Below are 27,129 nucleotides of genomic sequence, written 5' to 3'. Positions count from 1 at the left end.
TCTTTACAGCCTCTCCTCCCCATCTCTTTACTGCTGCGGTCTTTGCCCCTCTGGTCTGTGTTCCCCACTTCTTTCACCTGCTCATTCTCTGCCCGGGTGATGGCACCTCTCCTCCCTGGGTGAGTTAACATGGTTTACCTCATGTTATCCCTCACAGCCTTGGCGCTCATTCACTGTGAAGACTGGCACATCCCCAGTCCCTAGTCAGACCTTTTCCCCTCCCAAGGCGTCCATTGATACCAGTGTTACCAGTTCTCGGTCTGGCACTTTAGATTTAAGTTTCATTCCTTGCCACAAAATCTAAGTTTCCAAGTAGACTGTGCAAGGAGGCTCAGTGTCACGACACCTTTCTTTAAAAAAAAAGAGCTAGTCAGTAGTGTAGGCAACAGTAATAGTGTTAGTCTTATCCTCATCATCTCCCTTTCTCCAAAAATGTTTGCCTGACCGCTGATGAAAATTGGAATTATAGGACATAGTATTAATATCAGAGACCGCTTTTTTGTTTGGACTTTCTATTACAATTTACACCCTGAAATGGTTAAAGATCAGACCTTCCCTGAAGAGTTTGCTAGGAGAAAATAGGTTGAAAATTTTAATAATCTTATGTATCAGAACAGGTTAGAAAAGAGGGAAGATCCTGCAAGGCTAAGCAGTCAGGGCCCGAGAAGAGTATCCCTTGACAGCGTGGCACAGTGCTAGCTTAGCAGCCAGAAAAAAACCTGTCCAAACCTGTCTTTAGCTGAAAGGATGGGACAGACTTACAGGGGCTGATGAGCTGAGAGAATAGAGACCCTGTACATTGTACCAAACACAAAGGATGATCCTCCAGTTCCACCCAGGACAGACGGGGAAACAGCCCGTGTTGTCATAGGGGTCTCTAACCCTCTCCGTGTAGGCAGTCCCAGGAATGTTCATTCTAAAAAGCTACATGAAGGCAGGTAGCTTCAGGGGTTCTCTGCTTTTGTTTTTCTGCCTTACCGTGTGCCTGTGGTTATGAATTATATAAAATTTAGTCCTGCAGAACATTCCCCAGGTAGAGGGTAGGAAAGCTGTGAAAAGAAGATCAGTGAAGTCCAAGTCACTATGGTGATAAGGTCTCCTGGAGGGGTGGAGGGACCCCGACTTAGCTCAGAAGTCTGGCCTACCATGTGTACCGAGTGGCTGGGCATGCTTAAAAGTACCTGGGACTCAGACAAAGAACAAAGCACAGGTGTTTTCAAGGTATGACTTGTTGACAAACTAAACACAAAATAAAAAACAAAACATGGCCCTTTCCCCGATGTTGGTCTGATTGAATGGGGTGCATCCTTCAGAATCCACATGGAGGAGAGCCACAGGCCAGCCCCACTCTGGAGGGCAAGGCAGCTTGCTGCTACACCACCAGCTGGACTGCAAGGCTCCTGTGTGATGCCACATTTCTGTACATTTTCTTTTTCTGCGTTCTGGATGGTTATGTTTATACTTTGTATACAAACCTTATGCTCTGATCTTAACCTATCTCCATTTTTATCTAACTGAATGTAAGACATTTAAAATATACTTGTACTTAAAATTGTTGACCACCCTAAAACGCCACTGCTATTTTTTAGCCTCTATGAAATTCCTCTCAATACATATATATGTATATATGTGTGTGCATTTATGAGAATGTGTCTAAAGCCCAAAGCCTTGATATAGTAAATTATAGATATACAGGTAAAAGGAATATAAGATTTTTCCCTTTGCAGTTAAAGCCCAAAGCCTTGATATAGTAAATTATAGATGTACAGGTAAAAGGAATATAAGATTTTTCCCTTCTTGAACACTGCAAAGGATACATAGCAGTGACCATCACTATTTCAGACACCAACTCAAAAAGTGCCATTTTATTCCCTCACCCCATTCGTTGCCCATTGCCAGTGCTCTCTCTGTAATTCACTGGTCTTCTCTTTGGTTCTCTGGATATTTTCCCAAGCTTGTTCAACCATTAGCCTTCTGGATTTCTGGGTTTAAGTACTGTCAGATCAGATTTAAATCACGTGTTAAGGCTTGGTAGGTCCATCATTGTCCTCAATTTAAGAAGCATTACAGAGGTCACGACATTGCTACAAAGAAGGTGGCATTAATCCTTCCCGTTATAAAAGGGAGCGCCATGGTGTGCATTACACCAAAGGAACCAGCCCCAGCAGCATGGAGCCCAGGGCTGGCGGCATGCTCACTTCCCCATCCTGACTACAGCCTTCCAGGATGGGCAGTGGAAAACCAGATGTCAACTATTTTTCAAATCCTCCCCTGACTTAGCATTAAATTTCCCTTAGACCAGATGCCAGTGTTTAAATAATATCCTGAAGGATCCAAAGAAAAGAATTAGTCATCATGTTTCATTCATATAAAATCTGAAATAAAGGGGAGAAAAGTACAAAGAAGCCAGAGTACCTTGCATGTGCTTTGCCAGACTATCATGATTCTAAAAGAATGTTGCCTCAATTACAAAAGCCCAAAGTGCAGTGTGCCTCTCTTTAATTATAAATTGTCATTCTCATCAGTTATTAGTGCCTTTTTAGGAAAAACAAAAGCAAACTATTAGAATTTCTTTTGCAAAGCAGTTGGTTTTGTTTTCAGTAGATTGAGCAATTCTTGCTTTAAAGTGGCTCTGCCCTTTAATCACTCCATTTGCTAATTTTATTGATTTATACCTTATTCCAAACAATTGATGCTTTGATGGCTTGCATCAGTTAAGACACATAGCAAATAGCTAAGCCCCTTGTCTTTGCATCAACTCATTTTCTGTGGTGTTCCCTGGGTGCTTCTGAAAGCTTTCACCAAATTTAGAAATGATTAGGCTCTAAAGGATACCAGTCCTTAGCAGAGCAGCATGAGTATCGGCTTACAAGAGACACAGGCGTCCTGCAAGATGCACATACACACACTTAAACCAGAGGCAGTAGAAGGTCCTCATGGTAGAGAAGATCCAGTGAGCCTGGTTTTTCTCTTGAACCTATCAAAACAGTGTGTACTCCTATTCTTTTATTTACTGTCTGCACCAAGCAGATGACAGGGAATGCCCAGAGTTGAAACTGGACCAGAAGCCCCAGCAACAGAAGAGCGTAGTGTATGGAGCCCAGATAAGGGCAGCAGGAGGCAGTAGAGCAAACCTAACTCATTAGTTCCAAACCCTGGGAGGCTTTGAGTGACAGAGATGAACCATGAAAGGGGGAAGGCAGTTGAAGATGTAGATGTGGGTTTGGAGATTCAGCCATTAGGGTATAGTTGAATTAAACTCAGAGGTTCTCATTACCTCACTGCAGGTTTGCTTGGGTCAGCCCATAGGGTGAAAAACCTAGGCTCTTAGCAGGAAGCCTCATCCCCAGTCAGACAGTTTATTAGAAATAGCTGCTTGAAATTCAAACCAGTTTAAACAATAAGGAAAAATGTTTGACTCATATTTCTGAGAAGTCCTGTTGGCTTCAAGAGAAGCCTAAAGCAGTAGTTCAAATCCTGTGCCTAAAGCCAGTTTTTCTTCATTTCTTAGCTTTGGTGCCTTTTTTCTTGCTTTCCTTTTTCTCTGCCCCCTTCTTTACAAGTTGTCTCTTTCAAGGCTGCAAGATGACTGTTCTCAGTTCCTGGGCCTCTTTGCCCAAGTTCATAGCAGCTTCCCTCCACAAAAGCTGCTACAGATGTGCTAGGCTCATGGTTCTCCAGCCCTGTGCTCTGATCCCAGTAGGACCCAGTAGGTGGTAAGACAGGAGATTAGAGTCCAACCATAGGATCTGAGCTTCTGCAGCAAGATAGCACGTGAGTCATGAGGCCACTGCACACCCAGTCTACAGCCCTGAGAATTGTCCACGGCTCTCAGCAGCAGGACAGACACTGCTAATGACCCCAGCCTTACCCACATCATCTCAGTAGCTTGGTATGGCTGGACTTGAAAAAGACAGAGAGGGAGCTGCACATACCTAAAACCTGTAATGGAAGTAATGGAATTATTAGGATGAAGGTATCATGTGGACAGAACATTTTTGTGTCCCTGCCTCACAAGACAACAACAACAACAAAAACTTCCTTTGTATGTTGAATCCTGAATCTCTGATATAGCATTTGGAAATGGTGCCTTTGGAGAAAGTGAGTCCTTCGTGATGAGATTCAAGCCTTTCTATGAAGAGGTATGAGAGGAACCTTGCTGTCTCTGACTTGTGAGGACCCAGGGAGAAGACAGCACCCGCAGGTCAGAACCCTGCCCTTTCACTGGTGTCTTGACCTGGGACCTGCAGCCTCTAGAGCTGTGAGAAGCAGTTTTATGATTTCGTCTGCTTCAGTTTGTGGCATTTTATTGCAGCAGCCAAAGAAAATAAAGATGGAGGGTGTGCTGCCTGGTCTTGTCAAGTTGACACAAGCTGCAGTTATCTGGGAAGAGGAACCTCAAATTAGAAAACACCTTCATCAGATGGCCTGTAGGCAAGTCTCTGGGACATTTTCTTGATTAATGATTGATGTGGGAGGGCCTGGCCCACTGTATGTGGTATCATCCGTGGGCAGGTGGTCCTGGCTTATATTAGAAAGCAGACTGAACTAGCCAATAAGTAGTTCATCCATGGTTCCTGCCTCTGCTCCTCCCTTTGAGTCCCTGCCCTGACTTCCCTGTTAACTGGAAATCTTATCATCCAGTTCTGTTACTCTATCAAAACATCACCTCAGTTCTGTTCAAGTCTCCCTTCTCCCCACTGCCATCTGTGATCCCTAAACCCCTTGTGTTGGATGAAATGGCATCTTCCCAGCTGCCTCTAGTTAGCTGAGAGACCTTCCTAAATCAGAACTGTTATCCTGTCATTTCTCTGCTCTGAACAGACAGCTCCAACTCGTTCATTTGAGCTGTAACCAGATTTCAAGTTTCTTTTCATTCTGTGCTGTTTGTGAGGACCATTGGCGTCACTGGGCAGGCCCTCAGCCGAGAAAGCTCTGGGGCCCTGTGCCAGCCACTCTCACTGTTCCTCCACCTAGAGCTCGCTTCCGCCCTCCAAGCACTCCTCACTTTTGAGAGCACACCTCAAGAGTCACCTCTTCCTGCAGACTCCCCAAGCAACTCTTGATCCAAAGACCATTTTCTTAACACAAATTTGTCTTCTCCTTACATTGTTTCCCCAGAACTGGATGTGTAATGTTTGTGGATTGCTTGAAGACTAGATTTAAATTTCCTTTTTTTTTTTTCTTTCATGCATAGTCCAGCCTAATTCTCCTCAACCCAGTTGTTCAGCATTGATCAGGGAGATGAAGAGGAGCAGCCTGTCATGAAATGCAGTATCCAATTCCAGGGCTGTGTGGGCAGGGCCTCCCCCGTACAATTCCACCATCCTAGCCATTTCTCACCAGACCTGCCCACCAGTCTCGACCATCACACTAGACTGGAATCATTAGATTAAAAAGAAGAGCACAGTCCCAAAGAGCACAGTCCCAAGCAGTGTTCACAGCCCTCTATGCCTGAGACTAGCCAGCCCTATTTCCTACCTGATCCCGACCCAGCCCCCCTGGGCTCCTCCCACACTTCCTACAGCTACCATATGTGAGCCACGAACTATATCAAGCTATACCATGAGTAGACTAAATAAGAAACCTCAGAAAGCCTGAAAAGTTACAGTTGCTTCAAACATTTCTTTTGCATTAAGAGACATTTAAAGCACAGATTAAAGTAAGTTCACAGCGCAGCAGTTTTCATTTCTAAGATCACTGGACATGACATACATCACATAAGCCACTTTTGGTACAGGGACTTGGGCTCACCTGTCCTAGTAAATTCTTCCTGAAACCAGGAGAAAACAATTGATTTCAGCTCATCAAAAGAAAAAAAGGAGAAACAAAACAAAAAACAGTTGTCTTCAAAGCTGAGGTGGGGAAAGTTAGTACACTATAATGCAAGATAAAATGCTATCCTTATTCTCCCACATCTTAGACTTCCTGCCACTGATGTTGGTTTAAAATAGATGTGCAAGATAAAGAATTAAGTCACTGTGGAAGCCAGAGTTACCAGTTCCCACATGCCGGCTGCATAGGCTGATATACACAGAGTGACAACATTTACAACTTTTTCTTCCTCTAGTTTTAAATAGTGAATCTTTTGAGCCATTGAAGTCAAGGAAGAGCTGCCCAACGAGGCTCCCACGGCCCTCAGCCCCACTGATCCTCAAGAGCTTTTTGCTTTGTCGGCTCTGAATTCAGACATCATTAAAATATGCTTCTAGATTTCACTACATTCTTTTTTAATATTAAAGAAATGCCTTCAACTGAAAGAACAAAATTTCCCTGCTCTTTACTTGACCTTTGTTAGTTTGATGTGTTTTTAAAAGATCTGGGCAACAGTTTTATATTAAGAAAAAAATGCACAGAGACAGTCCTGAAAGAGCATGCTAGACATAATCATAAAAACGATCAGCCAATGAAGCATCCTGTGAAGTCTGGTGCTGAGAATGCCTCTCACCCTGTGCAGTCTCTTAAGGCCTCCCTGGTCTTGTCTGTCAAGAGCAACATGTTTGTTATGATATTTTATTTTTATTCTTGGTTTCTTGAGGCATTTTCCACTCAATAGCCAGGCTAGCTTAGAACTCACTGTGTAGCCCAGGGTGACTTCAACTCATGATCACCCCAACCCAGCTTTCCATGCTGGGATTACAGGTGTGAGCCATCACTCCCAGCTCACACTTACCTTTTTAAAATTAAGTTCCTAGTCATAGTTCCAATCTAAGTCAACAAAGCCAAGTTAATATTCATTACAAGTTAATCTAATTTGCAAAAATAAAAACATCGCCCTCTCTTAAAAGAGCCTCCACGTCACCTGGAGCAGGTGGTTCAAGGGGCCAGATGCTCGGGAGTGTTCTCCTTTGTGCGCCTATAGAAGGTAAAAATGCCTCTATGCTGGCAAAAACAATCCATATAATTCTTTTAAACTTCAAAGAAATAACGATTTAATCTTATTTACTTCTTAAATACTATTGATCTCCAGTTAAACACAGAACTTCCCCTTAGGGAACTTGCATTTCTAGTAGAAGAAAGGAGTATGCAAATCAATCCTTACAATATTATGTGACAATGAAGGCTTTAGGGTAATGAAGACCTAGTTACAGTTCCCAGCTCAGGTACACTTGGTGTGTGACTGTGGGTGCAACAGTAATGTCTCTAAGCCTACTCCATGCTTAGTAAACAGCTGCAGTGTATCCTTGGGAGTTCCCAGGAAGATTTGGTGAAGAGTGTTTCCATGAGAATGAGTATGGTGCCTAGGACTTTTAACAGTAAATATCAATCACCATCATTGTAACAGTAACTGAGAGATGCTCCAAATACCAGAACATGAGCATAAAGAGTTCTCCAGCTACTTGAGAGGTATGAAAGGCACAGAGGACACAGAACAGTCCGTTGAAAGGCTCTAGAAAGCAGTCAAGACTTCGGTGGGAAACATCATTGCTTGATCAAGAGGCTGGGAAGGTAGGCCCAGGTCATGATGGCAGATTCTAGATGATGTAGACAAAGTTAGTAGTCTTTAATCTGAAGAGAGAAGAAACCAGTGTAGTGTTTTTGTTTGAGTGTGAAGGATAAGGGATCAGATCTACATCAGATCAGTTGAAAGAGAAAAAGCAAGATAGGGTTATTGTCCCTATATTGATCAGGATTTGTCAATCCCCAGCCAAAATTTGTGAGTTCCTGCATTTTCTCAGAACAAGGCCAAAGGCCTGGACACAAGCCACGAAGTCCTAAGTGCATCGGCCCCACCTTCCCACTCCTGACCTCCATTCGCCCCCAAGCAAATTAAGTTCCTGAGCACACCATGCTCTGTTCCTCCACACTCCCTGCTCTTCTCTCTGCCAGCAGTTTCTCCTGCACCCTCATCTACCTGGAAGGTCTGCTTATTCTTGTGTCCAAAGCCAATGTCACTTCTTGGAAGTTTTCATTATTCCTCTTAGGGATTCGTGATCATTTCTGTCTCAAGAAGCCTTGATAGAACCTTTTGAAAATGTTGTGCTCCCAAACTTTTAACTGAAGGAAAATCCCCTCCCCTCTGTTATACAAAGGTGACGAGCCCATCCGTTTAGCCAGTGACTGTTTACAATGGTATTTTGAAGTCTTCTGCTGTGAGGTTGTGGGGTCTCTGTTCCATTTAGTCAGGGAGGTAAGGAGATTCGTGCACAAAATCCTCATTAGTGTTAATTGGAGCTGCCTGAGTAAGCCCTGGGTGCATCAGTGAGTCAATGGCCGCCTTTGTATTTCTGTTTTGTGTTTCGTATAGGATACCATATCTGGCAAGACATGCCTTCTCAAACAGAAGGAGATAATTGGTACTTAGAGGGAAAGGTTTAACTTATTTATAACTGTCAAGAGTTTAAATATGCAGAAAAGAAAGAGCAGTCATAGCTTGCCTCTTCTGAAAAATGCCTTCAAACCAGGTCAAAAATCTCTGACTAAATCAGATATTCTGGATGAGAGGTGACTAGCATTTAGATGTGGACCTTTTAGTGTAAGTTTTGCTTCAAAACAAGAAATACTATAATTATCAAGACTGATGCCATCTTAAAACCTCTTCCTTTTCAGCACTACTGCTCACCAAGATCTCCTGTGAGCAATAAGCCCCATAGGTTGCTCTGCTTTTTCTGTAGTAATGACATTCAAGACACATGATAGATAATAACCCAGATTTTGGGTTTTGTTGTTGTTGTTTGTTTGTTTGTTATTCTTTTGTTTGTTATGTTGTTGTTTGGTTGATTGGTTGGGGTTTTGTTTTGTTTTTTGCTGCTTCTTTGATTTCTCAGTTGCATCTGCCACCTGCCTCCTTTTCTCTGTTATGAGACCTCGAGCTATGTGCCTCACTCTTTAGACACATCTCCCCTCTCCAGCCATTCTGGTCTCACTCTTCTTCTCCATTCTAATATGGACATCGTGGTTGAGTCCTGTGTTGTCCTTCCCCGTCCTGAGAGCTCTTCCATTCTCAAATCTTCAACTCCCTCTTCTAGCTTATAGTTGTTAGGTCTCTCTTTCTGGCTCTTCCTATGACCTCTGCTCACATGCTTCCTCATGAGCATCTCTCTGGCTTATCACATGAAGGCAAGGCAACCCTAAACATATCACTTCTTCCACCTACTTCAGGCCAGCTTCACCTCCTCATCACTCCGCCCTGCCTAGGCAGTGGCTAAGATGTAAACCCTCCTTCCCCTCCCTCTTCAGTTCCCAAAGCCAGCTGTCAGCTTCTAGTCTGTGACCTCAGAGGTGTCATCTCAGGAGAGAAACTTACCTTCTTAGATCATGCTAGCAGCTGCCCCTGGAGTCCCAGGCTAGCAGTCTTATGAGGTATCTTCACTGCAGTCACAGCTTCATCCTCTCTTTCACTTCCCAGTTGTAGGGGGGACAGTGTGTCGTTAGATATCTGGCCTCCTTCCTGTTCTAGCAATTTGCTGCCACTGTGAGCTATTTTGTTGTTGTTGTTGGCTATAATAACATCTTATATTTCAGATTTTATGCAAATATTTAGAGCATTTGTTTAGGATATGTGAAAGAGTACATGTCAGGTGCTTAGTATATTATCTGGCATGTATTGGGCGTTTGTGACTGTGAGTCTTCCTTCACTTTCCAGACTTTATTCCTGCTTCATTAAATCTAGCCCTGTTGGCATGACCTGCGCTGCCCATCACAATGTCAAGGTCCCACATATTAACCTACTGTTAATTGTTCAGCCATTCCCCCTCTTGGGCATTTATTGTATGTCAAGTGCCCCAGCCTCACTTCGGTGTCCAAGAATCAATAGGATTCCAAGCTCCTCTCAGCCACACTAAATACCAGCCTCGGCCTGCCAGTCTTCTGAGCTCCTTTACTTCAAGTCAGTTATGAACTTGAGGGGTCTTCTTCCTTCATCTACCCCTATCCCTTGCTTTTGGGCTTAGGTAAAAGAAACTATGTTTACAGGAAATCTGTCCTCAACCAGATAGGACTAGCACTCTCTAAGAAGTTTAGACCTTCAAAACAGAAGTAAAAGTTACCCTGTCTCTCCTCCAAAGTCTATTGTCCCCGAGTCCTCTCGGAGCTGTGTCTTATAAGAGAGATCACTGCCCTCTGGCTCATGTAGACTTGACACTCTGGATATGTCTACACCCAGACTCCATGCACTCATCCTCTGTCACTTCCTCTGCAGGTAGAACTCCTGTACATAGCCTGGGCCTTCAAGACCCAAGCCAGCCTTTCTTGGAAGTCGGGAAGTGCTCAGTACCTGTCAACCCTAACAAAGCAGAGCATTGAGAGTGATATTGTTAGGAAGAGAAACATGAGAAATGAGAATTCTAGGCAGAAAAATCTGACATTTGGGTACAGAAGAAAAAAGCCTGGGCCATTTCCTACCACACTTCTGTAGAAAGTCTGATAGTAAAGGCAAGGCCGTGTGGAAGGAAGCAGTATAGATGAAACCAACTCCCGCCTTCCCGTGAATCTCCAAGATCCCTTTTGATCTCAGCAGCTCTGTAGGCCTGGGTGTTTGCCTCCAACTTTCTCAGCTTTGAAGCTGGCCTACTTATTAATAGTCACTGTGCTGATTAAGAACTGCAATTCCATGATGAAAGAATCTGCTCTTTGTATTTAGGGAAAGCTTTTGTGATTAATTTACTCTAGTCTTTCTGAGGATCCTGTCATTTTAAGATAAAGACCGACTTAACACCAGCAGTTGTGGGAACTGAGGTTTGGATTCATTCAGCAGCAAATATTTATTGAGTTGCCACCATATGCCAGGTACCATGCTAAGCCTTGGGGCTTCAGCCATCATCAAAATTAACACAGCCTCTACCCTGCACCACTGACGGTTCATACAGTTCAGGGAGTAGCCAACTTTGTATAAAGAGGCAAGTTGCAAATATTTTAGGGCTTAGGAGCCTGCCGTGACTATTAAATTCTACCATGGTCACTCAGAAATAGCCTGTGTTCCAGTAAAACTTTATTTACAAAACTGACAGGTGGCCAACTGGGTCTGCAGACTGAAATTTTGTTTTGATTTCAGTTTGGATGTGTTTGCTTGAGATTTTGATGTTTCTGTATTTGTTAAGACAGGGTCTATATATATATAGCCCAGACTGACCCGGAACTCTTGGTGCTCCTTTCTCAGCCTCTCGAGGCTGGAATTACAGGCATGCACTACCACACTGGTGAACCTTGAGGCTCACAGACCTTGGGCCTAATGGATGTAACACACATAATGCAAGTTAATATTTTGATTGTTCTGCATTGTTTTGATCTAGACTATTATCATCACAACTGACAAAAACGAGAGTATCTCAGAAAAACACTTTCCTCAGGAATAGTCTGTTGAAGGGGCTGGTTTCCCTCGCTATTCTCAGCTCGTCTTCCCCTGGAATAGCTTTACTGTTTCTCACTCCACTACAGCAGGATAGCAGTAACACTACCAACGTCCTGGGGGAAAGTCTGGTGGAGGAAATCCGAGAGCCAAGCCTTGTGATGTTCATGAGTCTGGGTGCCTGGATTTGGATCCTGTGCCCAGGTCTTCAGCAGTCATTTGTGACGTCATGATTGACTTGGGTCCTGTCCCACTCTTGTGTCTAACCTTGCATGGCACATTAAGAGGAAATAGAATTCCAGTTGTTAGAGGACTGCTAAGTGTGCGTGACATAATGTGTCCACATCATCCGTCAGGTGAGATGCTGAAAGCACCTCCTGACGCCATGTGTGCACAGTCCTCAGTAAGGCCGCTAAGCCCTTCTGCCTCCATCGAGAAGCACGGCACGCAGCTTAAATGCAAATGCCCCCGATGTTAGTATTCATGTGTTATGTTTCACATTACAGCCTCAGTGTTTATTATGTATCTGAGTCTTTGGTTTCATGAGCAGACTTGGGCAGTTACTAGTTATTTTTCTCTTTGAGTATCTTGCCGCTTTCTCATTCTTCTAAGTGTGTTATCATTCTAAGGAGCCTCAGCAGACCTCTATTTTCTTTTTAATGTTAGAGAATCGTTTGATCCCCCGCCCCCGGCCCCGAAAGCTAGACTTAGAGCATCTAACAGTAATCAAAGCACTAGGTCCAAATGGTTCTGTTACTTTGAAGCCACCATTCTCTCCACAGGACCAAAACACTGAAAAAGTCACCGTTTCCCAAAACTAGTCCATGCTGCCTTTTAAACGGTGAGGTTAGCAGCTGCCCAGCTCTCCCGCCACAGCTTGCCTGGGGGGGAGGGGCAGTATCTCTAGGCCACCCAGGAAAGTACTTCCCTCCCTCCTGCCAGAAACTGGTCCATCTCCAGAGGCAAAAGAAGACTTACAGCAAGATGCACTGGAAGACATCCTTAAAACAAAGAACCTAGAGAAGGCTGTGCTGAAGAAAGCAGGGAATGAATATTTAAAGGTGGTTAAGAAAATTATGGCGACTTTACATTTTCACTTTATATTTGAGATTCAAATCGTACAAGCCCTGCTGCAGAGAAAGCACCCTTCCTAAAATGGATCTTCCTTGGCAGTTGCTGTGGCAACACAGAACTCCTTAACCCCGATAATGATGACATTTTTTAGAAGGCATTACATTTTCTCAGCTGCACAGCAGATTTTTTTTTTTTCTGCATCATCTTTTACCACTGTTTCTTTCATTTTTTATTCTTCAAACCAGAAAGTCAGACATGGAAGTTCTAAATCCTCACTCCTCTAAAGTGCCAATACAGAAAGTTTTTGGCTATACAAAGGCAAGAGCCCTCTGCATTTCTGTTTATATTGTCCCCAATAGCAGCTAGCTAACTTCCCATCCTGTGTCCTGCCCCTGCCTGTGTACTCTAGCCTGCCCTTCAGAATGCTCGGCTGTGTCTCCACCACCACAGCACTCAGCTGTGTCTCCACCACCATCCCGCTCACTGCGCCCCTCTCTTTAAAAGCACAGTACACACCATGAGCCCAACTCTCCTCTCTTCCTTCTAGTCACCGTGACCCACACCAGCCACATTCCGTTTGCTTTACAGCCTTCAGATAAGCCAGATATTAGAAGGACAGGTTCTGAAGAATCAGTCCCAGTGACTGGAAGCATCAGATAATCTCCTGAACCTCCCTGTGTTTCTAATAGGTGGAAATCCAGAGCCTGAGCTTCAAGCTGACATCATTCCCTTAAATTCAGTCACTTGACATCAAATAATGGTTTCCCACTTACAGGCCAGGTTGTAGGCAGAGACCATATGGACTGATGCCTGTATACACATACACCCGATGTGGTGAGCCCTCAGTCCCCGGAAATTTGCAGATGGAACCTTTGGGAGCCAGTTAAATCAGGATGAGGGCCTGTGTTATAAGAAGAGGAAGAAACCAGAGCTCGCTGTGTGTGCACAGCAAAGAAAGACACGTGTGGACATCACCAGAGAGAGCCTCACCAGGCGCTAATCACACACTTCCAGGCCCCAAGACTAGCTTCCCTGTCACTAACCTATAATAGGAACTCTCAGGATCCAGAGGTGTAGATGGATGCAGTGGCAAAACCCCGCCAAGTAAGAGAGAATCCAGAGCTACAGAGATGGCTCAGCGGGCAAACGTACTAGCAACACAAGCCTGATGACAGACGTTCAGTCCCCAGTACTCAGGTTTAAGAAACAAAAGCCTAATGCAGTGGTCCAGATCTGTAATCACAGCACTGCTGCTTTAAGATAGGAAACAGAGATGGAATCATAGACCAGCTAGCCTGGGGTACAGAGCACAGCAGCAGAAACAGCAACATACACGGCCTCAACATGGGGGGAAAGAAGGATCTACCTCCTGAGAGTTGTCTTCTGGACTCCACTTGTGCGCTGTGTTACCTGCTTTCAAGCACACGCACTCACTAGTTAAATTTTTTAAAATTAAAGATAGAAAATAAAAATTAGTTTTAGTAAAAAGAAAGAAAGAATTATAAAGGCCTTGCATTGGGTAAAAGCACAGGGGTTTTGACAAACTGAAGGAAGGCAAGGGAAGCAGATGCTCAGAGGCGCGGCCTGTAGGGTACCAGTGAAAGGCAGATGGCCACGGGGCACAGGGCCTTCCTGATAACAGAGAGGGCTTGAATGTTGATTCTACTTGAAAAGTAAACCCAAATATTGCAGTGTTTGATGAATACATTCCAGACTAAGACAGTACCAGCGGAGCCAGAGAGATTAAAAGATGGTCGATGAGTCCTGTGTCACCCCTTTCTCCTCTCTGAGCTTCAGGCTTAACAGTAAACTCTAGTTGGGGATGCCATCTTCATAGTCCTTTATGAAAGTTAACATATTCTTGCTAGTGTCGTGTTTGTTTTTTTTTGGGGGGGGCAGGCTGTATCAGTGAGTGAGGTGTTCAGTGTGCCATTGTTGGTTATGGTGCTCTGGCTTTCCAAACTGGACTTTGATAGAGGAAGTCAGATGAAGGAAGGGGGAATGAATAATCACAGTGGACCAAGAGAAGCTAGGCTCTTCTTAGATGTGATAGGGTTGAGGAATGTGGAAGAACAAATGATTATACACGGCCCTTTTTGAGACTGATGGGAGTGGAAGGTAAAGATGGACAGCCCTGGAAACTGCCTTCGAGAGTTCTTAAGCCAAAACAGCCTTCCAGTACTTTGGTGTTTAGTAGATGCACTCATTGGTACAATAGGATACTATATACTAATGATTTTAAGCATCTGAAATTTTTTATTTATTGGAGGGGCAGGGCACACCAAATCATATATGTGGAGATCGGAGGACAGTTTTCCAGGAGTCTGTTCTCTCTGCCATATGAAATCATAGGTATCAACTGAGGTCATCACACTTTGTGGCAAACACCTTTACTTTTTCTCCATTGAGCCATCCAACTAACCCATAATGTATAAATAGATACTAATATTTTATAGTAATTTTTTTATTCGTTCATCAAAGAACTGTATGTCCACCAGGCCCTTTGATTAGATCAGTTCTACCTTCTCTTGCTTCTTGATCTATTGTAAAGCTAGTTTATTCCATAAGCAACACTGGAAGAAATGTCAGGAGGCAGAAAGAAGGAGAGTGGGGTAGCAGCACTTAATTATCTCATGGTTTGTCTAGATGTGAAGGTTATCTTTCTTCATTATTTCACATCAAATGCATTCTAAGCTTGACACAGAGTCTCAATGAAGGATTGCCTGAATCAGGTTGGCCTGTGGGCATGTCTGTGGGGGACTGTCTTAATTAAGCCCACTCTGGGGGGCACCATTCCCTAAACATGAGAATGGAGAAAATGGGCTGAACATGCATGCACTCTTTTCTCTCTGCCCTTGACTGTGGATGTGGACAGATGGTTCAGTAGTTAAGAGCATTGGTTGTTCTTCCAGAGGACCCAGGTTTGTTTCCCAGCTCCCTGCCCCCCGTGTTGGCTCACAGCAATCTGTAACTCCAGTTCCAGAGAATCTGACACTTTTGTGCCTTCTCAGGCACTGCATGTACATGGGACACAGACATTCATGCAGGTGACTATTCACACACGTAAAAACAAATAAAAATCTTTAAAAGGAAAAAGAAACCTACATGGTAGAGCAGCAGCAGTTGTCCTTATGTTTTATAACAAATAGAAACATACTTCACTGACGGCTTTAAGTGTGTGTTGGAGAAATTTATAAATCTCTTATTTTAGATTAACGAGTGCAGTGCATTTATATAGACTTTTGTCTTATGTGTAAATCTTTAGTATATTTTTTTTAATGTTTTGTTTTTTGAGACAGGGTTTCTCTCTGTAGCCTTGGCTGTCCTGGAACTCACTTTGTAGACTAGGCTAGCCTCAAACTCACAGAGATTCACCTGCCTCTGCCTCTCAAGTGCTGAGATTAAAAGTGCACAGAGACTAACCACCAACCAAAGAGCATGCATTGACTGAGCCTACATCCCCTATACATGTGTAGCTTAGGGGCACCTTGGTCTTCATGAGTATCCCCTAGCAATTGGAGTGGGTGCTGTCTCTGATATGGACTCTGTTACCTACCTTTGGATCACTTTCCCCTAGCTGGGCTGCCTTGTCTGCCTCAGTGGAAGAGGATGTGCTTAGTCCTGATGCAACTTGATATGCTGGGGGCAAAAGGGGTATAGTGGGTGCTCCCCTTTTCTTAGGAGAGGGTGAGGGGAAAAGGAAGAGAAGGGTGGGAGGAGGTAGGCTGTGATAGAAATGGAAAGTGAGTAAATTTAAAAAGTTAATAAAAAATTGTTTTAATTTTATAAAGATGTGTGTCACTACCACCCAACTGTATGTTAAATTTTTTAAATAATAGGAAAGTAAAGGGAATGACTGGGAACCAAATGTGGTCCTATAGAGATTTCTCAGTGGATAAAGCCCTGGCCACTCTTCCAGAACACCTGGATTTAGTTTCCAGTACCCACATGGCAGCTCATAGCCATCTGTAACTCCAGTTGCAGGGGATCTGATGCCCTTACTTGGCTTCCCTAAGTCCCAGGCACACGTATGGTGCACATATATACAGACAGGCAAAACACTCACACACATAAAATAAAAATATTTTTTTCTTATATGGGTGCTGGAAGGGTATCAGTTGTGCATGCCTATTCCCCCCTGTGCTAGGAAAGTCAGGGGGGATGTGATAGAGGAAGCTATTCTATTGGGCTATGTTTTCCTTTTTATTTGCTGGTGCAAGAAATATTTTAGCATTTGAAATGATTTGTTAAACTATAGAACAGAATATATAAAAATATATACCTAGGCTGAGCTTGGTGATTCATGCCTTTAATTCCAGCACTCAGGAGGCAGAAGCAGGCCAGTCTCTGTGAGTTCAAGGCTGGCATGATTTACAAAGTGAGTTCCAGGCCATATTAAAAAGTAATATGCCCGAAAATTCATAGTGCCTGAGTTCACTTACCCTTCATACTTAGTATGTCTCATTTGGTCAACAGAAAGATGAGTTCCTTATTGAGCAGTTAGAATTATATCTGACATATAATATATTTACTAAACATTAGTGACTTTATAAATAGAAGAAAAATAGACTGGCTAAAAGTTTTCCATGATTTTATTAAAGCAACAAAATTCTTCTAGATGTAGTTATTTTTGTTTAACTCAGGATTGGGATTTCCAAATGCAAGGTAATTATATTTCCCTGATGTGAAGTCTCTCTCCTAAGTGAGGTAGTTTCAGGGGCTCTCTTTTAAAATATTTTTTTTATTAATTACACTTTATTTACTTTGTATCTCCCCTGTAGTTCCCTCCCTCCCCCCTCCCAATTCCTCCCTTCCTCCCCCTTCTCCATGCATGCCCCTCCCCAAGTCCACTGGTAGGGGAGGTCTTCTTTTCCTTCCTTCTAATCCTAATCTATCAGGTCTCATCAGGAATGGCTGCCTTGTCTTACTCTGTGGCCTGATAAGGCTGCTCCCCCCTCAGGGGGAGGTGATCAAAGAGCAGACCAATCAGTTTATGTCAGAGACAGTCCCTGTTCCTATTACTATGAAACCCACTTGGAGACTGAACTGTCATGGGCTACATCTGTGCAGGGGTTCTATGTTATCTCCATGCATGCTGCTTAGTTGAGGTATCAGTCTCAGGGAAGACCCCTGTGCTCAGATTTTTTGGTTCTGTTGCTCTTCTTGCGGGGCTTCTGTCCTCTCCAGATCTCAAAAGATTTTAAATTCACTCAAATTCACTGAAATTGTAAGACAAAGTATGAATAAGTTATAGGATATAGAAATGAATGCATGAATACTCACTAAAAGTTGAAAAACATCACACATTGAATTTAAAGAGAGAGAGAGAAAAACCAAAAAAGAGATTAGTGAGATGGAGCCAAAGTGCTGACAAAAAAATTAGAAATGAAACATTTTTATACCCAGCCATGATGCCCTTCAAATATTCTAGTAAGGAAGCAAATCTTAACAAAGATGCACAAAATAAAGCATTTAGGTCCCATTTTAAAGCAGAAGCACAAGATTTCAGGTGTTAATGAAAACTATTAACTAGGTTATAGCCTATGAAGTCTCAGAAAATGCTGTCCTAAAGACATGGTTTATAAAGTGTGTGTTTTATTTTTGACCTGGGCACACACATTCATGTACATGTGCACACATGCATGCGTGTGCACACACACACACATCAATAGAAACAACATAATTCCTTTAAAAAACTTATATTCTAAACGTTTATTCTTAACCCTTACAACCCCTTTCACATGAGAGAATTTACATGACAATATATATATATATATAATAGATCTACAAATAAAACATTTGCTGATATTAAATCAAAATTAAATTTACTTTAAAACAAGTCTTTGGTATACATGTACTTTTACCACTTACTAAAGACAAAAGCACTTTTATATACTAATGAAATAGATGTGATTATTTAGTTTTACATAAATAGTTAAATCTTTGCTAAATATTTGATGCTGAGTGATATAGAAAATCCTCAATGTCTATCAATATTTTGATTTTATAATAGTCAATAATGAGAAAATCCACTTTTAATAAATACATAGTAAAAAATAGTTGATGTCTGTTTAGGACCACATCAGAAATTGCTGGAAATTCTGTTTTAATTCTAAGCAAAAATTCATTATATTTTTAATGGAAGTCAACAACTCAGTAGTTTTTAAGATCAAACGTTCTAATACAGTGTGATCTAAAATATGCTAATCTAGGCAGGTGACCTAGCTTGGCAGGTACCTGTGACAGTTGGCAACCTCAGTTCAGTCTCTGGAATCCACATAAAGGTGAAAGGAGAGAATCAACTCACAAAGTTGCCCTATAACCTCTACATATGAAACATGGCATGCACCCACCACATATACACATAATTCACAGTTATACAATAAAATTTTGAAGAAAGAATCTGTGGGCTTAGAGAGATGTCTGAGTAACTAAAAGCACTTGATAGTCTTCCAGATGACCTGAGCTAAGTTTGCAGATCCCATGTTGGGCAATTCAAAATCACCTGCAACTCCAAGTTAGCCAATGTCTTCTTCTGGCCTTCATGGATACCTACACACAAGTGGCATACACTCACTGTGACACACACTTGCACATGAATGAAAACTAACCTTTAAAATATATTTTTTAAAGAATGTTTTTAAAGGTATCAAGCTGGTATAGTAGGAAAATGCTGAAGGTCTATAAGCAAACCATTACATTTCTATAAGAACAGAAAACTGTGTGTGCAGTAAAAACATTGCATGTGACAAACTGGACTATGAGCCAGGATGTCTCAGACAGTGTTCAGTAGGGATGCTGGGGTGATGTGCAATGTGCATGTAATGTGTTCAGGACCAAGACTGCAACAAAGTCACAGAATACAACTGGGGGGGGGGGGGGAAACACCTTAGATTCTTTGCTTTTAATTTTACTGTTGCCATCTTTTATTTTGTTTTGGTTTTTGTTTGCTTTTTTTTTCCCACAATCTCATCTGAGATCACAAGCCACAGATAAAAAAGCTTTGCTCTAGCACAGTTGCCATGGGATCTAAGTAGGTAATGAAAATAACCGCTATAACACATTTCTTCCTTAATTCAGTTTAGCTGAAGAAGAATTAGGATTTACAGGACAGTGTTTTTAAATTAATCCCAGCAAATCTATAGGGCTGCCCTGGCCACCTGAATTCAGTTGTTGTATGCATTTCCCGAGTATATTTCTTCTTTAAAGTTGTTTGATGAACTGTGTGTATAATACACTGCAATTCAGCTTTAGCATTCTGTTAACTCACACATAAAACATATAGTCAGTCTTTCTATTACAAGGAAGGCAGCTGCAGGAAGCCACTACTGTTTGTGCACACACATTTCTGTGGCAGCCATGCAAATCTTGCAAAGGTGTCACTTCCAACCCCCTCACTTATCCTTTAGATCTTAAGGATAGATGTAGTCACCAATGCCCACGGATAGGGCACACCACCAGTCCACCCATGTTGGAGGCTTGGGGACACACATGTGCAGATCCCCCAGTGTTGGTATCCTAGTCATCATGACTCCTACAAAGCACTGCAGCCAGTCAAACCAACCGATGTTACGAGTTGGCCCAACCACAGGTTAGCCCTGTTATAACCTGTACTGTGGTGCAGAAAAGACCTCAGGGTTGGCACAGTGGCATGCCCTGTAAGCAGAGATAAAAGAATGGTATTTAACTTAGCAAGATGCTGAAAATCATATTAACAGAGATTTTCTTTTCTTTAACATTTGTTTTTATTTTATGTATGAGTGTTTTGCCTCCATGCTGTATGTATCCAGTACCTGTGGAGGCCAGAAGAAAGTGTCAGACCCGCTGTAACTGGAGCTATAGGCAGTTGTGAGTTGTCACATCAGTGCTGGGAACTGAATCTTGGTCCAGTGCAAGAGCGGCAAGCTGAGCCATCTCTCCAGCCTCAATGAACAGAGAGCTTAAAAAAAAAAAAGAGTGTCATTCCAGGGGCCGTGTGCCAAAGTGACATGCTTAAGCTGGCCAACTTGTCAGGACATTCAATTCTTTGTTTATGTCACATTGTTGTATAATTTCTGACAATAAATATAGAAAACTGTTTGGGGGTAAATAGATCTTTTTCTAAGATTTCTTAAATCCAAAACAGACATTTCTGAGGTATAAAACATATCTTTTTTTCCATTTTAGATAATGTGCATACGACAAGAATATGAAACAAAATTCAAAGGATTAATGCCGGTGTCTCTCAGACAAGAACTTGAGGAGACCATCTCCTCCCTAAAGTCGCAGGTAACTCCTAGAGCTGATGTAGGCACATGTTCTGAAAAGAAGCTTACAGAGTGCCTGATTCTGCCTTTCGGCCAGGAATCACTGTGGTCCCCACGTTTACCCATCTGCAGCATAAACTGGGTTAGTCCCTGAAACTGAGCCAGCCATGGCATCTTTGATTCATTCACAGTCCAGAGCAATTTCACCTTTTCTTTTTGGTTCAGGGTCCAAAATGCCATTCTGTAGCACACTGCTAATTCCTTGCTATGCTGAAGTATAGAGGAACAAAAGTATCATTAACTTAGAAGCATTTTTTTCTAGTATGTTTTATATGGCTTTCAAAGATATATATTTTAAGTCTAAGGCAAAATAACATTAAAAATTAAGTTTAATGTTTCTTATTGAAGTGTGTGGTTCCTAAAATGTAAGGTGAGAAATGAACACTAGGGAAGCTGAGACAGAAGGATCACTAATTCAGGGCCAGCCTGAATTACATAGCAAAATCCTTTCTCAAAACAAAGTTTGCAACACACTTCTGTATGGATCATTGTTTTTGCTTTTGTTTTTTGTGGTGGGGAGAGTTTGAGACTGGGATTTAGCCTATAGCACTGGTTGGCCTGGAACTTGTTCTATAGGCCAGTCTTCCTCTTAGTCCTCAGTACTGGGATTATAGGTGTGTGCCACCATATAGTGAGCATTTTATGCACTGTCAGCCTAGGAGGGGTCTTTTGTGCATTTTGGGGGTGTTTGTTTGTTGTTTACGGGTGGGTTGGTTGGTTGGTTTAGAATATGTCTCTACATAGCTGTAGTTATGCTAGAACTCACTGTGCAGACCAGGCTGGCCTCAAACTCAGAGATCTGCCTTCCAAGTGCTGGGATTATGGTGTGTGCCACCATGACAGACTACCTGTGAGTCTTCAGTTCCCACATGAGGACTCTTCATAGTCCCATTTCCAACACACTGGGAACTGTTACGGTTACAGGAGAGAAGGGTTTCTGCACTCTGAATGCAGAGAACTGTGCCTGGTACATTGCAGCTGCTCATCGAATAATAAAATACCCATTGTAGTTTGGTAGCACTCACATAGAGTGTTTATAATGTGTAAAATGACTATATGAAGCCAAATATGGCAGTGCACACCTTTAATCCAAGCAATGGGAAGACAGAGGCAGGTGGAGCTCTATGAGTTCAAGGCTAGCTTGGTCTACATGGCAAATTCCTGGTCAGCCAGGGCTACATAGTAGGGGGAGGGGAGAGAGAGGGGAAAAAAAGCCTGAGATTTGTTTGAGTCACTGACACAGGCTGGTCATCATCTCCTGACAGTCCTGCCTACTTCCCTCAGAGAAAAGGTTGGATGAGAGTTTCTCTCCGTCCGTCCGTCCCCCTCACAGCTGTTCCCTGTTGCCTTTGGAGGCCACGCATAGGCCCTGCTTTGCTTGCCTGTGTACATGAAAACAAATGATGGAGAAGGCACAACAGGAAGGGCAAGCAGCCTTCCTTTTTGGAAAAAGCAGTTAGAGGTGTGGTTTATCCATCAGCATCAAGGGAGAATGTCCATGGGGTCAGCTATGAGGGCCTGACACCCTCAGAGGAGATTCTTATTTTGGAGGTGTGGGGGAGGGGAGGAAATCCAATGCCCACCTGCGTGGCTTCTGTTATCGTTCATATCATTTCACTGTAACAAAAGCTGCTGCAACCTCCTGGAACTGGATGTTGACCCAGAGAGAGAGCGCTGCCAGCTGCACAGGGCCTCAGAGTTGGCAGCTGTGAGGAGAGTCACAGGCCTCAGAGTGAGCAGATTTAGTTTGAAAGCACAGGTGCCTGTGTTTTTGAAAATTGTTGGAATTCCAATCAATCTCAATGCAGGGTGAGGGAAGGAAGTTAAAGCAGTGTGATCCTTGCATCTGTCAAAATTATCAATTGTCCTGTGGGTCATTTGAGCAATTGGGTAAAATGAAGAGCAGGTCACTATTACAAATAAGCAAGCCAGGGACCACCTTGATACACATCCATACGGGCAGGCTGTGCTGTCCTTTCTTTCAAGCACGTTTTTGGTTCTGCCAGCTGTACTCTTGCATAACTGCACCTCAGAACCAGTCGTTGCCATGGTTTCAGCTCAGACCAAAGAAGCAAGAGTAAACAATTCTGAGCAGATCAAATGCCACTGACTCTCGATTACATTGGATGGTGGTATACACTGTCCCTAAACTGTTTTTCTGTGGTTGAATAAGGTGTTTTGAATCGATGCCTCATATATAGGTGTCATGGATCTCATAGACATTTATACTTCAGAGTAGTCAAATGTACTATAAAGATCTCATCGAAGAAATCACACAGGGCAGCACCTTCTTCTAGCCCCCAGCCCTCCACTCCATAGTGGTACCCACTGTGGAGTCTGTACTGGGCATTTACTATGAGGGCCCATCTTAGCACACTTGGAACCCAGAGAAGCAGCTGTCATGAACCCCATTTCACAGATGACACAGTAAGAGCTGAGTAACCTTCCTAGAGCCTTAGAGGCCAAGCCAGAGATGGAACTCAGGTTGGCCTAACTCCAGGAAAAGCTCAGGCTCTTTCCACTCCAAAACCCTGTCTGTAACCTCAGGGAATCCCCAGGATGGATTTGAGGTTTCCAGAAAGCAGTAATTTTCTTCTCACTCACTCATTCGCTCATTAAACAGCTAGCACATACCAGCTACATGCCCAGCCCTGTAAAAGGAACTGGGGACTGGAGGGAGGCAGAGTCATCCCTCTCCAGAGAAGCACTTAGGTTTGGGATCAGACATGAAAACATAACCACAAAGCTGTGTGAGAAGGGATAGGGCAAAAGAGCAAGGAGGGAGTGCTGGCTTGGGACAGGCCTAGGTGGCTGTGAGCAGCTCAGGAGCGACTGAAGGGCTAACTTTTGAGCCAGCAGTGGAGGACAAGTAGATTTTTAGTCAAGTATTTCAAAGTGAGAAATGGTCCTAGCCAAAGAGTAACAGTGTGAATGATCTGTTGTAATGTGGCAGTGTTGGGAAGGTCTTGAGGAGAGAGAGAACCACAAAGATAGAATGGCACCAAATCAAGATGGCCCCTGTGATACATTTTGTAGTTGGTTCTGTGGTCTTTGAATGGATCATTGGTAAGGACAGGATGTGACCGGATGTAAGAAAATGCAATAATAGCATTCACTTCCTCAGAGTTTTACCCAGGGAATTGTCTGAGTGTAAGGAAAATCCTAACAGTGTATGCAGTGTTGACTTGTGCAGCTAGGCTTCTCACACAAGATGTCTTTCTAGGTCAACTTCCTGCAGAAGAGGGCATCCATCCTTCAAGAAGAACTGACCACCTACCAAGGCAGAAGGTAGGAGCAGTGGATGAAATGCCTTCCAATTAATTTGTGCAGTGTATCCCTGCAGTCTTTTAGCTTTACCTGCTTCACAACAATGTCTAGACACAAGATAAGTCTCAAAAAGAAGACATTTTTAATGAACAGCTTGTCTTTGAGATGTCACCCACCTCTTTAATCACAGGGCTTAGATTCATCAGAACAAGATTCTGGAATCTCGGGTGTGGCAAGTAGGTAGGGACCTCACCTGGGCAGTCAGGCAAGGTGTGGTCTTGAAGCCCAGCTGTGGACTGAAGGAGACACCATCTTCCTTTAAGACCTTGGCATGATGCAATTCTCTGTGATGGCTCACATCTTCAAAGTACCTTATCCCGGGGGGGGTTTGGCACTGCTCTCCATACCAAAGCAAGTCAATGGCTTCATAATGTTAAACATTCACAGAGATGGAGTGTCGCAGTGCGCAGAGCTGTGGGATGCAGGAGATCTTCTTAAAGGTTCCCAGTGACATCACCAAGCAAGGTGATGTTTACTGATGGTCCAGTTCAGTCAGGCAACTTTGCTTTTAAGTGCAGTCACAGACGAGGCTACTCACTTGGCATCGAAATAAAAGGAATGAGCTTGTGAATCATTTACTTTTCAAAAGATTCTGTGTGCCTGATAATGATAAGATCAGTTGCTTATAGGCATATGTGATGAAATTTTGATAGCACATACCCTTTTGAACCTCCAACTCCTGCAGAACTGTAACACGTTTTACAATTGACTGAAAACCCTAATGTGGGTTTTTGATTTCCAGGTAACTGCATGGGAGAGTGTGGTAAACGAGATTGTCCGGGCTGCACTGTGGATTTCATCCAGCAGGTTTGAAGATTTGGATAGTGTAAACTGTGAGATCAGTGGCTTTTTTTTTTTTTTAATGTTTAAGTGTAATTAAGATCATAAAAATATGCATCATCCATACACTGGGTTGGCTTTACTTGTGTCTAAGTTATGTTTTGCCATCTCCTTGTGGACCCCATGTTTGTATTGGAGTACGTGCTGAAGACTGCTTACGTTGGGAGATGTCCACTCGTGTTGTGCCTCAGTGATGCCTTGCAAGGGTCTTACAAGCTGCAAATGATAAGAATCACGATTATATTATCATATCAAAATGCTTAACCTGCTAATGTTGTCCCCATGTTTATTGTTCATATATTAAAATGTCATTTTGTACTATTCTGTTTTCCTTCTATATTTTATCTCACCTCATCTTCTAGGCATGACATGTACATGTTGTTTTTCCCCAACACATACTGACCATCTCAATTTCCGATCTGGAAGAAAATACCTTATGTCATGTCAAAGATCAATTCATAATTTCGGCATGAACGTGCTGTCCAGATCAAATCACTGGGTCATGCTTGTTGCGTGCATTTCTAGTCTGGCCCTCGGGGCTGCAGGCAGCTCTGGTTTTCCTGTTACTTTCTTGATGTCTCCTTTATGGTCGCTGCTTTGATCGTCACATCTGGCCATGATTCTTAAGAAAGCCTAACAGCAGTTGGCCATGTTTTGAGGACACAGCCTATGGGCAAGCAACCACGCCTGTCCATTGGTCTTGTTTGTCTGCAATGTGCTTGCTCTTATGAATGGTGTTTAAGCCTGGGTGCTTTTTCCACACCAGTCCTGTGCTGATTGGTCTGTCCTGGTTTGCCAAGGAAATTCCAAGTTACAGTTGAAAAGATGCTCCAGTTTCATTTGAGTGAATGTGCAGTGTGCCATGGGCCTCTTGAGACACTCTAAAAATGTAGTGAGGGAGGGACTGTAATCATCCCATTCACTATAAAAGGACAGAGGAGAGCATTTATTTCTACTTATTCAAAATTGTTTTTCTTTCTCATGCCCAAATTTGCCCACTGTTTGCTGTCCAAGGATTAGATTAGTTGGTCTTTCTTGTACCTTGTCTAATACATGGGGAAGATAAGAAAAACCAGCCTCTTCCAAAGCCAGGCAGGTCAGACTGTGTTGGCTATTAGTAGGAGGTTGGCACCTTGCACTAAGTCACCTTTGTAGAGGCACCACCTTCCTGGTGCCTCTCAGATGTCCTCCTCCCCCAGCCCTTCCTCCAGAAATATAAATCTGTGTCCTGTGAATGCTCACCCAGGCTTTGAGAACATTCACATAAAGCAAAATCATAGCAGTTGCTATTAAAGCCCCCTCTCCAATGAGGACAGCCGATACTCAGGTGGTGGCCTAGCACTTGGAACAAAGAAGACGGTTTGGTTAATTTTAAGTGCTTCTGTGGGGACCATGAAAAGAAGGTTGAGGTCAGAGGACTTCAAGGTTATTGGCGGCCTGAAATGAAAATACTTTCTAAGTTGTTTTGTTTGCTGGAATTGGAACTCCCACTCAGGAGTATTTGTTTTCTGTGAGTAAATATCAGTATGTGTTTTGAAAACTTGCCTGCTATTCTTTCTGTTCCTTATTCCAAGGGTTATGAAATTACAAACACTAGTGAACCTTTGACATTACCCAGATCCCATTTCCCTTCTACAGTGCGCTGAGCATGTCTGGGGGTAAAGTGAATGAAACTTTGGATCAATTTTGATTGGATGTGATAGGAATGGGTTTGCTTACACTTGTGTTTTTGTGAACGTTCTGTGATAAAGGAAGAGAAAGAAAAATCGCTTGTGGCATGTTTGAAATTCCTCGCTGAGCTGAGCCCTGGGTGTGTAAGTGACTACTGGGACAAAAGCAAATGCTCAGGAAATGAATTATAAACACTGTACTTCATTATAAAATCATCTAAGATGTGTCCTTCTTTTATCTGAGGATCACTTGTTCGTCATGAGTGCCTAATTTAGTTACATCTGCAGGTGTCATGGTTGACTACCATGCTGGAGCCGCCACCTTTGCCTTTTCTGTTTCAACATGGAATTGTCAACAGGTGGAGGCTGATAAGGCATTTGACACACTCAGAGAAGGAAAGCTCTGACTCAGGGTGCCATGGCTGGCTGTGTTAGCCATTCTGTAGGAGTCAGAGAAGAGGAGCCCTCCAGGGAAGTCAGCAGTTCAGTCACCCATACAGGTCATAGTTCCTGCCAGGCCATTTCCATTTCCCCAGCAGTAAGACCTTCTGGGAGTCTGACCTCTGATTCTACAACCTGCCCGCTCACCAAAGAACTCCACAGAGGGCAGCCATCAAGGGATACA

General features: G+C 43.0%; 1 protein-coding gene across 6 annotated transcripts in view; it reads left to right on the top strand.

Moving 5' to 3' along the window:
* Window positions 1–25,159, top strand: part of Cep112 (centrosomal protein 112) — a 412,140-nt gene extending 386,981 nt beyond the window's left edge. For 5 of the 6 annotated variants that reach the window (XM_060386504.1, XM_060386500.1, XM_060386502.1 and 2 more), the window contains 3 exons: window positions 20,528–20,629; window positions 23,891–23,955; window positions 24,737–25,159. In XM_060386504.1, coding sequence (XP_060242487.1) covers window positions 20,528–20,629; window positions 23,891–23,955; window positions 24,737–24,740 — 171 coding nt within the window. In that variant the 3' untranslated portion in view covers window positions 24,741–25,159. Of the gene's footprint in view, window positions 1–20,527; window positions 20,630–23,890; window positions 23,960–24,736 lie in introns of those variants that run through there. The other variant, XM_060386503.1, reaches the window with a different exon arrangement.
* Window positions 25,160–27,129: the final 1,970 nt, after the last annotated feature.

Source organism: Meriones unguiculatus, chromosome 7 (assembly GCF_030254825.1).
Source record: "Meriones unguiculatus strain TT.TT164.6M chromosome 7, Bangor_MerUng_6.1, whole genome shotgun sequence".
Lineage (NCBI taxonomy): Eukaryota > Metazoa > Chordata > Mammalia > Rodentia > Muridae > Meriones > Meriones unguiculatus.
Note: the sequence above shows the minus strand (reverse complement) of the source record. Positions and strands in the feature narration are given on the sequence as shown.